This window comes from Rutidosis leptorrhynchoides, chromosome 10 (genome assembly GCF_046630445.1).
Source record: "Rutidosis leptorrhynchoides isolate AG116_Rl617_1_P2 chromosome 10, CSIRO_AGI_Rlap_v1, whole genome shotgun sequence".
NCBI lineage: Eukaryota > Viridiplantae > Streptophyta > Magnoliopsida > Asterales > Asteraceae > Rutidosis > Rutidosis leptorrhynchoides.
In genome coordinates this window covers 331,742,239-331,754,892 of record NC_092342.1, presented here as the reverse complement: position 1 = coordinate 331,754,892, position 12,654 = coordinate 331,742,239, and the positions used below count along the sequence as shown (strand labels likewise).

Genomic DNA, 12,654 nt, shown 5'->3' with positions numbered 1-12,654 from the left:
TGGATCAGAAACCCATTTGTTCAATTCGATGATCAGATCCAAGAAATTGGATCAGAAACCCATTTGTTCATACTCGTATAGTCATCTTTAACATTTAAACCTCATGTGTAAACCAAGTCAAAAAACAAACTCAAACAATAATTATCAACCTTAAACGATGTAATTAAATCATAAATAAAATCATGAAAGCTTGAGATCAACCCAAAATACCAAATTCGCAAAATATCAATCTTTTTACATCAAGTTTCAAGTTTTATGAACCCCAATTTGGTCCAGTAATGTATCATTCTAATTGTAATTTCATCTTGTTTTTCAAATTTATATTTATATATTTATAAAGTAGATAAATAATATTAAAAAATACGGAGTATATTAAATTAAAGAAAAGTAAAAATAATTATATTTTAAGAATTTTTAAAGTAAATATAATTATAATTATATTAGAAATTTATAAATTAAAAAAAAAATTAAAAGAATTTTTTTGCGCTAGTAGTCCCTCGTTTTTAATGGACTTGAGGGATCGACGTAGCTAAACATTCTAAAAACGAGGGACAAACAAAGCAAAAAAAGGCTGAAATGAAGTAATAAGACGAAAATACCCATCACATGTTAATCACGTAAAGGCACTTAACGGCCAATTTAGACGGCTGGTAGACAGAGAGACGCAGATTACCAAATTATGTACAGTAATTAAAAGGACTCCAATTAAAAACTTGAGGGACTCAGATTGCAATTTCGTGTATAACCTAAGGACGTAGTAGTAGTAGTAGTAGTAGCAGTTGCAGTAGCAGCTGCGGCGGCAGCGGCAGCAAGACTTAAGTCATTGGTCCAAAAAGTTTAATACTAGAAATTATAACTAACAGCTCAAAAGATACCACATGAAAGCATTTGTATTTTCTATCACTCCGTATTATTCAAAACACGATCACCAAACATGATTGTTCTTCAAAAGCTAAGCTACTTACATAACAACTGTAGGTAGCTACTTATTCATGAACAAAATATACAATTATAATTTGAATTAATAATAATAATCAATAAATACAAGATACCGTTTCTCTAATTAATTAACTCTGTTACAATCACGCCTAATTTCACCTTGGTTACCTGTCAAAACCCCAACACGTCCAAGCTTGGTAATAGCCTTTACAAAAGCCTGATTAAAAGCCTTGCTATTAGACGCAAATAGGTTAACCGTTGGCCTTGATCGAGTATCCGTGAACAAAACTTGGTCCGAGCTAAACAAACCCTTCCCCTGTTGGAGATTTTTATAGTACGCATTGTCAAAAATCTGTGGTGTCGTGGGGTCCATGTTAATCGCGATCCTAGGGTCAACATTGACTGGACACATCTGTTTTAGCGTGAGCGCATATTTTCGATCAAGGGTTTTGTCAATCCCGGCCTTCGAATGTATGCGTTTCGAGAATTGTCCACAATGAGAGAATCCAAGTGTATGTGCACCTAGTGAAGTACATTTAAGTAAATTAAATATAAATATGATTATTTATAACCGACTTTTAAATAACAACCATATATCGGTTGTAATAACGTTTAATAAACGGTGAATTTGTTTTGTATATATTAGTAAATTTATTTAATTAATACGAGGTAGTTACCTGAAAGTGCAATCATATCAGTTTGAGACAGACCATGAGAGGCAAACATGGAGTTAAGTTGGTTGAGGTTAAACTCTGGATGTGGAAGTTTGTGTTGTACACTTTTTCTTGTAGATATTTTCCCATCTCTCCTTCCCAATTCCACCTTGTAAGATGGTCCACCTGCCTATATATATTAAGTGTATAGTTCAAATTTCAAAATAATAGGTTTGAAAACTTTTTAAAAAGTAAAACCAATGCATCACCTCTACTGTGAAGAGCTAACATAATTAAATTAAAATGTTTGACAAAATTAGTTCGTAACTAAGTTAGAAGTTTATAGCTTGAGTTAATAGTTAGAGCTAAGAGCTAGGATTTATATTTCAATTTAAAAGTTTGAGTTTATATTTTATAAGCGTTTGATAAATTAACTAAATCTTAAAATTGTAAAATGACTTTAGACAAAAAGTAAATGATACTTAAAGATATAAAGGGTAATTATGTAATTTTACTTGTAAATAATTTAAAAGCTACTTTAAGTGATTATTTGAAAATAAAAATTGAAAACTACTACAAAGGCTTATATTTCGAAAAGTACTTTTTCAATAAATTTTAAAAAATTTATCTACTTTACAATGATAAAAAGTAGTACAACATACAACTTATGAAAAATGATTATAAATTTAAGTATTTACCAATGCAACAACATCCCTAGTGGCAAGAGCTAAAATATCCGCACAAGAAACTTTATTCCGGCAACTAGGATTACTGTCAAGGGCGGCCTTCGCTTGTACTACGGTATCGAATCCATCTCCAGCAAGCGAGATATCGTCATGATGGTTCTTCTCGGCGTTATCGCTTCCATTGGACAGAAACACTGAAGCATCACATCCCTATACATTCATTAAGTAAATCAATAATTGATAATTAATTTTATGTTACTGATCAATTCTTAATCTTAATATAAAATGTGAATTAGAAAACAAGACAAACCCGAACAAAACAGTCGTGGAAGAAGAGGCGAAGAGTGCCTGGAGCGGTAACGAATGTTTGCTGAAATTTCTTGTTGACTGCGGATCGAACTATAGATTCGACATTCGGGCAACTAGATTTATAGAAATTTTGTCTAAGTTCAGCATAAGATGAAACAACTAAGAAACAGAGGAATAAGGAACAGAGGATTTGGTTGTTCATTTTGGTTAACTGATTTGTTTTAAGACTACCGGTAATGAAACGTATATATTTATATAATAATAGATAGATATGGGTCATTCATTCATCATTGGTCTGTAGACAACTTGATTTATATGTAACTGTAACATACGAAGAGATAGGTTACATTAACTAAAAGTTTACGAAGTACAATTGTACAAATGATTTGCAAACGTTATGCCGACTTTGTATACATGTAATTATTTTTATTTATTCTTTATTTTTGTGAAACTCCTTTGTGAGGTTTCTCCAAAGAAGATTAAGAAAATGGCCAAAAGATACATTCATCATTAATTTTAATATATTCATCAATAAATATACATATACATATATACATATATACAATATATGTCGGTCAAAAGTAAAAAGTCAGTAAAAGTTCGAAAAAGTCGATCAAAGTCGGTCAATGGTGGTCAAAGTTGTGATGACCCGGAAATTTCTGACCAAATTTAAACTTTATCTTTAAATGATTTAATGTTTTCGACACGGTAAACAAAGTCTGTAATGTTGAGTCTCAAAGTTTTGGAACTATATTCATGTAATCAATTATTCTTTGACTGTTCTCGAAGATTCACGAACAATATATATATAACTTAATGTGCATATATATATATATATATACACATATATATATATATATATATATATATATATATATATATATATACATATATATATATATATTATATATATATATATATATGATTTCAAGTTATTTAGTAAACGATAGTAACATTCGATTATTGATTCGATTGATATTTAGATAAGTTAACTAAAACGTTTAAGATGAACCAGTAAAACACTAATTTGCTACAGTATTTTCGAATTGCTACAGTACCCGAAAAGCTACAGTGTTTTCGAAAATCATTATTTACTACAGTAACTTTGCTACAGTAAAACACTATTTCAAAATGAAAATGTATATATATGTATATACTACGAGACGATGATTTATAGAAGCAAATAACCAAAATACTTAATTGATTAAAGCTACACTTCGAGTGACATAGTTTATCAATGATTAAGTTTAATTTTTGATAAAGGTACACGTCGCGTAACGAAAAGTACTAGTTTTCTAAGCGTACGAAAATGCGTTCGAGAAACCGGAACCGGGACATAAGTCGAGTGACGACGTACGACTTCTCGGAACAAAAGTTACAAGTCACCTATACACGAGAATATAATATAATATATAATTAATTAATTTAAATTATATATATTATATATTAATAAATAAATATGTCGACGAGGAAGAGTTAAAAACATGTGTGAGCTGGAAAAGGGATCCATGCGATCGCATGACATCCCCTCACATTAACCATGCGATCGCATGGTGGTGTTTGGTGGCCAACATCTATAAATCGAACGTTTTTCTGATTTCTGATTCATTCTTCATTCCTCCGTATTATTATTTATTATATTTATATTATTATTATTATTATTATTATTATTATTATTATTATTATTATTAGTATATATACATAAAATACTACGACGAGGTCATGAGCATATCACTTTCAAAACGAGTTTTCGAGCGGGATAGAGCTAAGGAAATTATGGGTTATAGCTATGGAGGTTATGGGTAATATTCGTGGGTATTGTTTGCAAGTCAAACCTAGTGTTTATCATCTCTGTTGCGTCTACGTACTTTCCTGCAATATTGAATCACAATATTGATACGTGAACATTCATATCTTATCTTTTATATATTAATAGTGTATACATGTCTAGTGCTCGAGTTTATATGTTTATGTATGCTTGTATGCTAAAATTCGTCGTTAGATAGTTATGATGAATCACGAATTAAATACATATATTACTGATAAAAGCTATATGATATGCATGTTTTTGGAAAGCTTGCGAAAAATCAATAACTTTTCATTTAGAAATCGCGTAATTTCGATGAACGAATTAAAAGACATGGTCAACTGAATTATGATTGACGTTAATTGGAATTGCTTTTGAATCTACAATTAATACTTAAACAACTTGTTTGTAAGATTGATAAATTGGATTTTTGAATATTACCAGCCGAGTAAATGAATCCTTATATAAGGCACATCTCGTTTTGTTGAACTATTGTCAAAATTGACTTTTTGAAACGACTTTGGATAACTTTTGTATGTCGATCTCGAGCATTAGGATTGTGATACACTATGACCTGACCTAGCTTGATAGACATTTATTGACCAACATATGTTCTCTAGGTTGAGATCTACGATTATTTGGTAATCCGAGTTTCGTTCACATTTTGGTGAACGACTTTATATGCTGCTAAGGTGAGTTTCATTTGCTCCCTTTTTAATTGCTTTTGCAATCTATATTTTTGGGTTGAGAATACATGCACTTTATTTTAAACGTAATGAACACAAGTACATACTAAATTCTGCACTGAGTTTGAACCGAAAATCCCTTAGCTTTGGTAAAACTAGTAACTGCCGGTTATAAGAACCGGTGGGCGCGAGTAGTTATATATGGATCCATAGGGCTTGATATCCCCGTCCGAGCTAGAACGCTAGCCTTTTAACGGACGTATGCTATTTGAGAAGCGTACACGTTGATTTGCGTGTATTATTAAGATGATTATACAAAGGGTACAAATTATATATACGTTAAGTTTAGTTACTAGGGTGCTCAATTTCGTAGAATATTTTGATAAACGTTTCTGGATGAAACAACTGAAAACTTGTGATTCACCTTTATATACAGATTATGCGATACATTAAAACTATGAACTCACCAACTTTTGTGTTGACACTTGTTAGCATGTTTATTCTCAGGTTTCCTAGAAGTCTTCCGCTGTTTGCTTATATGTTAGACAAGCTATGTGCATGGAGTCTTACATGACATATTTTTCAAGGAAACGTTGCATTCACAAAATCATCACCATGTATCTATTTTGACTGCATTGTCAACAGAATTATTATTGTAAACCATTATTTATGGTGATTGTCTATATGTAGAAATCATCAGATGTCGAAAACCTTGGATTTAAGTATTCATTTATGGTATACCTTTTTAAAAGAATGCAATGTTTATAAAACGTATTATATAGAGGTCAAATACCTCGCTATGAAATTGATGAATTACGTATTCGTCCATATGGATTTGGAGCGATCGTCACAAAAGTCGATCAAGGTAAAAATATATTATATTTTCATTTTTTAATATTGTTAATAATTGTTAATTGTTCGTGTTTATTGTAACTATAGTTTATATTTTAAGATTCGATTTGTATATAATATTGTATATAAATATATATTTAATAAAACTGCTTTAAAAAGTCAACGTTGGTCAACACCCGACGCGTCTCCGTTGTGTCCCCGTCTCGACCGACTCGTCCCTCCAAGATCCCGATCGACGCGTCCCTAACTCACGTCTTTTACAACCTTGGTCATACTATATGCATAGATGTATCTGGAAGAAGTCTCAGGTTTGAATCCTCTCTAAAATAAATATTTAGTGGTGGCAAGTTGAAAACAGCCATGAACTAATTTTGCTCAGCCGCGTACATCTAAGTATAAGATCGGATTACCTGCTCTCCCGAATACAACAAAAAACTTTTACATGTATCTTACGGTGAATGAATAAAAAGTAGTAGTGAAAAGGTAAAGTAGCACTACCAAAAACAAAATCAATACTACGACTCTCTTGAGTTATTCACACCACCAACAACAAAATTCAATACCACATTAGTAGTGTATGGGGATGTAAGATATGACAATCATTCTCATATCCGAGAATAAAAACAAGTTATTTTTTCACCCAGAGTGAAACACTCTCAAAAGTTGAGAAAGTCATCTCTCTCTCTATTCGACAGATAGAGAGATTACTTCCGAGTGGACCTCATCCTATAAGTAGGAATTTTTTAAAAAAATTGTAAAATATAATTATAATAAAATTGAGACGCCATGAAAATGGTAGAATCAAATATCCATTGGTTTTAAATCATGCCTGGAATTTAATTTAGGTTCTAAACGACAGTCAAAACGCCAATAAATCGACGTTTGTTGTTGACTCAAAAATAAAGTCAATACTTCGTCAAAAATGAATACGGATTAATTATTTTTTTTGAAAGACAAACACAGACACCCATACACGAATTTAAACACAATTATATACATGGCCACTACGGAACTCGAACCCCCAACCTATAGGTTGAAGGGGTCACCTCGATACCGCTAGGCCAATGGCCCTTTGGTGAATATAGATTAATTATACTCCGTAATTATAAAGGCAGAATGGAATCAAATATGTGCAGTCGACTCGGTGCTTCCTCATAACCGAATCTCACTTTAATAATAACATACTTTTTATTATGTCATACATATATATATTTTTTTATGATTTAAAAAAACAATTGTGAAAATATTAAGATATGCTCGTATCATTTATTCAAATAACAATTGATATGTATCGTTCAAATCTCAATTTCTACGAAGTATATCCGCATTCGAGTCTTGTCATTCTACTTCTTTGCCCACTTCGTCATTCGAAGTCGAACTCACATACATTACACGAAAAATTCAAAGCTCAGTTTCTACGAATCGAGTCTTATCATCAACCTTATTCTTCATCCACTTTTTTCATTATTAGTCAAACTCAACACACATTACACAAAAATCTTCACGAACATATACAAATGTCCACCTCTTGACTTAAGCCACAACTTTCTGGCTAGAAGGTTTATCTGGTTCTGAATACAGCTAAGCTAATGACTCATCTACTTTTTCACTAGTATGATCACTTCACGTACTTGATTAGTTATCGGGTGGCTTTCAATCTTATCAATGCCATAAATGTACAGTCGATAAAGCAACTTTGAAAATCGATAAAGAGACGGTCAATGGTAAATTAAAGAGGGCGGGTCCTCGAGGTTGATGTTTGTGTTCCATCTTGTTTTCTTCGGTTGCTCTTCTTCCTTGTTTCTTCATGTATTATTCGATTTTAGCTTGGATTAATTCGTTTGCATGATTTTTTCGGGACGTTAGGGAGACTCGTTTATGTTTTGTTTAGAGGATGCTTTCTAGGTGCGAGCTTTCCCGTTTTCCCATGTCCTTTTGTATCCTTTTGTATATCACGTTGAGGGTGTTTTTCTTTGGAAAACGACCTCGTTTCTATATGAGTATTCGTTTTTTCGACAAAAAAAAAAATAAAAAAAAAAATAAAGCAACTTTGACTTGCTCTCAAAACGGTTACTAAACTTGTTTTGATCATTAAAACAAAAGTAGATCTATCACATTCTCAATTTCTCTAACCATTTTATATTACCCTGAATCCATATACTTCATGGGTTGATATGTTTGGACTTTGGACCAAAATTAGTTGACATTGCATGTAGTTAAACTACATAGAGTGCTAATAACTAGTAATAAGTGGTAACTGTTCATTATCATTCACAGTTTCACACATCCAATATATATTGAATAGCCTATCGCCTCCTGTTTAAGATTAACATAGTAGACTTGCACCATTGTCGCAGTCTAATTATAAATTCTGGCGCATACAATGGCTTTAAACACGCCCATATAAAAGCAAATCTTTTTTTTTTCTCACATGAAATGTACATCTGATCAACAACTCTATTTATATGCTTCTTATTGTCCATTTTGATTGTGCCAGTCACCAATGAAAAAGTGATAAACTTACACCAAGAAGGAAACCCTTTCTTTCATCCCAAATCACATGAAGCAACAGAAAACCTGCACTATATTTAAATTAAAATTTGGAAAGCAATACTACACTGCTTTTTAAAATTGAACATCCTCAAAATCCAGTAGTATTTAGCATACACATAATATAAAGATAAGCAATTCTGAAGTTTGTTTCCAAAACAAAATAGAAGTAATCTTGCCTATAATCATATGGCAACATGCAAGTTCATGTTTAAAAATACAACATGAATCACTACCAAATTGTGGCCTCAACATGTGCATAATTGTATGTGAAGGACGGCACGTTCTGCAAGTTGTAATGGCTTAAAGAAGCATAACTAGGCTTTGGCCTCAACTTATAAACTCCACAGATTCAACAAACTATATATTTTTGTGACGAGCATTTTGGACCAGGTCTAACTAGTAAACTATTAACCAAATTTTCAGTTTCTAAGGAAGAAAAAGGCATTCAGGCCAAATTCAGAAAATCACTTCACCCTCAAATTTCCAAACAATATACATTGGCTGATTGGCACACGTATGTTAGTGGAACTTAGGAGAACAACAATGGTGGGCTGGTTTTTATCATACAAAAACTGCCAATAAAGGTGCAATATTAGATCTAATGTCAAGTGTAATTAAACATCATTTAAGACAATGTTCAGCTATCAAGAAGATATGTTAGAATTCATAATGACTCATTTTGATTTGATAAGATTAAACATGTAACTAACAAGAATAAAGCCATTACTAATAAAAGTGACATGATGTGTAGATGGTTTTTGAAACATACCTTTACATGTCATACACCATAAACCTAATTTTCTCCAGCCAATAAGAGACAAATCTTAAGAGTCAATCTCCTTGTTGACCGTTGAAAGTTCTTGCCTTCCTCTCCACTCTTCACCAGGCTTTAACAATATCGGTTTTTCGATTGCTGCAGCCTCCACACATAGCATATGTTTGTAATCATCGTCTCCTAAATCAGCAATCGCCTTTGCCTTCTTATCCCATGGATTCCACACCACTACAAGACCCAAAAAAATACTCAACTTAAAAAAAAAAAAAAAAAACAAAAAAAAAAAAAAAAACAAAACAAAATAAGAGGATAAGGAATCAAGGAAAGTTGATGTCTCACCAGCATCTGGAAGTCCATCTTTACGGATGACAAAAGTTCGTTTCTTTTCATGATCCATTATTGCAATTTTGGTTGGTGTGCTAACATAAATCTTGTCAACCTGGTTAAAATTACACTTTTTTAAGCCTTAACCACGCTTCGAGTACTTAAAATTTAGGTTAAGGAAGAGTTAACCAAGATTACTTCTGATTCAAATGTTATGGAATCTCCTTGTTCTGTATATCGCTCCATATTTTGACAATTATCAAGATAATCCAATGTTTCCAATCCTTCCACCCGAACTTCACTATAAGAACAAAATGTGCATTATGCATACAAAAAGATTATAAAACCTAACAGATCAAGTTAATACTTATATAATAGGAGAAACTAAGCATTTGTTTTACCTGATATCCGAAACTGAGAAATAGTTATGATATGCAAACATAAATGTAAAAGGCTTTCCATCGGTGCCAGTGTTTCTGATCCGAGAAGTCAACATCAAGTCTCCTGTGGGTCCCAAAGTAATCCGCAGCCGATACTCAAAGCTAAACAAACAAACAACAAAATCTAGTTATTAACTTGAGTTGAAGCAACACAACAAGGATTCGAATAAGTTATAGTATAAGATAGACCTATGAGGCCATATTTTCAAATCCTCTTTAGTGGGCCGAAGAATCAAATCAATGAATACTTTATTGGCGGCATCAGGCGGTAAAGGAGGAGGGTCATCATCGAATATCCAAAATCGGTTTCTAGCAAAGCCATGTGGTTCGAGAGAACCATAAGTTGAGAACTGCATCGAGCAAAGCAAGTAAAATTATAAATCTCACAATATAAAGATTAATCAAAAAAATACCAAAAAGTTGCGTACTTGAGGGAAACATATAGGAATGCCCCCACGGATCGGCTTTGGAGGCTTAAAGACCGCCTGCAAAATAAATTTACTCGCATTTATATACGAAAAAGAATATTCAATTACATGTGCTCAAACAAAATCAGAAGTATGAATGACGTGAAAGAAAGAAGATAACACCTGCAGACGAAATAAAGATGCAAATGAAACAGAAGAAGAAAAAAGCATACGAACATGTAACAAACGATATGTTACCAAATCAAACAACTTTAAGATTAAGTAACAAGTAGTAATCAGTAACTCAATTTTCATAAGTAATTAAGAGTATAACTGTATAGTCTGTATCTACCAGTTGAACACCTTACTACTGATAAATAGCAACTCTTCTCCATCCTCATTTTTCCAAGATGTCACATGAGCCCCATACAAATATACCTGCACAACACAACATGAAATATGTAATTATGAAAAGACTGTTAGAAAACAAGGTTGTAAATGATAATCTGCTTGATTCTTGAATCGTGTGATCACTTTCTCGATTAAGTATTTCGACCCTACAAGCCTCGGGTATCACGAAATCCTAATCGGGATAAGACAAGAACGAGATTTGATTCCAGGCAAGAAGATTCAAATCTAAGTGTATTGGAGAATTCTGTGTTTCCGTTAATTTGTTAATGAAAGCAAATATGCCAAGAACGGATACATTAATTTGGCAATTAAAATGAAAGGATGCAACCCTTCAATTTGGCGGGAAAAACTGTTAACTAACAGTCACGTCTTTTGGCGGGAAAACCGCCAGGGGCACCGCCCCTTGGACCCTGCAAGGGGGCGTAGTCCCTAGACCCCCGCTATAGTGCACTTCATACTCTCCAAACCCGTTGTCAAGTATAAGTGGCTCATGCTTTCAACTAAATCCCAATTAACCAAAATCTTTGTTAGATGACACTAAAATCACCAACAAAGACTACAACTACATTGACGCCACAACAGGTGTACTAATAATAATACTACATCAAAGAAGAAGCTTTTTATTTTTTAAATACAAAGAAGAACAAATAACCGTCTGATTTATACGGAGTATAATAATAATAAATATATACAAAACATGATGCTTGATTATAATCATTGGACGTACAGACTTCTAAAAATAGGCGCAATCCAATCAAAGTTTGAACGCATGTCATAAGCATATACCTCTGTTAAAAATTTCACTTTTGATTACATCTAAGTTAGTCAATACTGTGACCTAATTCAACATAACTTACAGTTTTCCGATTCAAATTCAAAATTATACAATAGTAAAACCTAAATTCGAATAAAATATGAGATTACGTTAGATACCTCAACGCTACTGCCACTAATTCCACGTAAAACAACTTTTTCGAGGCCATTAATGCCTTTAATCACCTCAATCGGTTTTCGTTCTGATGTCGACATCTCACTCAATTAATCGCCAAATTCCATAACCTATTTTACAATCCAAATCGTATATAATTCACGCTCACTGAAACCGTTACTGAGTGTAATAAATATACGTATGTACCGCCATTAATATTTGGACTAGAAACTGACTATGTGGTTTGCTTGCTTTCTGCGTTGATAATATCATCAGCCATGTCTGCTGTCTGGACAGAAACAATTTCGAGATATGCATATATTGTCCCTTAACTATTTTAAATATACAGTTTCCGTCCCTAAAAAGAGGATACAGTTTACATGACACTTAACGATCTTTTTATATACAACTCTTAATTCAGTAAATAAAATTGTTGTTTTTTATCATTTAATCTGTCACTTAATCTGAATTGGTCTGATTTTAGAAGACATAGAATCAGATAGCCCTTCCCATTGGAAGACAAATGGAAACAGAGCAAATTCAGAAGGAAAAAAAAAAAGTAAACAACTCTATATTAACTCTCATAGATCACTTTTAACTCTGATTGTAACATGAAAACGAATAATGTAGTTTTCAAGAGAAAACAAATGAGTTATGATTGTGGTGTGTCAATGTCATGAGGTGAAAGTAAATAATGGTGAGTTTTATTTGAGTGATTAAAAATACTTTTGGATGATATGGTAAAATATGATTGAAATTTGATGAGAGAAAAATAAACTAATAATATATAAAGCGGTGCTAAATTCTGATTGGTTGTAAAATAAACAAATGCCTCGAAAATTTCCGTACTAACTGATGCTACGTTAATGACGTTAACATGCGTT

General features: G+C 32.5%; 2 protein-coding genes across 3 annotated transcripts; both read right to left on the bottom strand.

Moving 5' to 3' along the window:
* Positions 1 to 900: 900 nt before the first annotated feature.
* LOC139872389 (peroxidase 45-like) lies at positions 901 to 8,203 on the bottom strand. 2 transcript variants are annotated; one of them, XM_071860252.1, is made up of 5 exons: positions 8,143 to 8,203; positions 2,589 to 2,746; positions 2,291 to 2,488; positions 1,617 to 1,782; positions 901 to 1,461 (listed from the first exon to the last, which is right to left on the bottom strand). In XM_071860252.1, the coding sequence occupies exons 1-5, from the start codon at positions 8,201 to 8,203 to the stop codon at positions 1,064 to 1,066; spliced, it is 981 nt and encodes a 326-aa protein (XP_071716353.1). In that variant the 3' UTR covers positions 901 to 1,063. The 2 variants fall into 2 exon arrangements, with proteins under 2 accessions (XP_071716353.1, XP_071716352.1); XM_071860251.1 differs by lacking the exon at positions 8,143 to 8,203 and having other exon boundaries at positions 2,589 to 2,792.
* A 6-nt stretch (positions 8,204 to 8,209) lies between these two features.
* Positions 8,210 to 12,018, bottom strand: LOC139872390 (putative glucose-6-phosphate 1-epimerase). The gene is made up of 9 exons (XM_071860253.1): positions 11,776 to 12,018; positions 10,795 to 10,869; positions 10,453 to 10,509; positions 10,214 to 10,374; positions 9,986 to 10,126; positions 9,783 to 9,885; positions 9,600 to 9,699; positions 9,255 to 9,488; positions 8,210 to 8,509 (listed from the first exon to the last, which is right to left on the bottom strand). The coding sequence occupies exons 1-8, from the start codon at positions 11,869 to 11,871 to the stop codon at positions 9,310 to 9,312; spliced, it is 912 nt and encodes a 303-aa protein (XP_071716354.1). The 5' UTR covers positions 11,872 to 12,018; the 3' UTR covers positions 8,210 to 8,509; positions 9,255 to 9,309.
* Between the last annotated feature and the right edge of the window lie 636 nt (positions 12,019 to 12,654).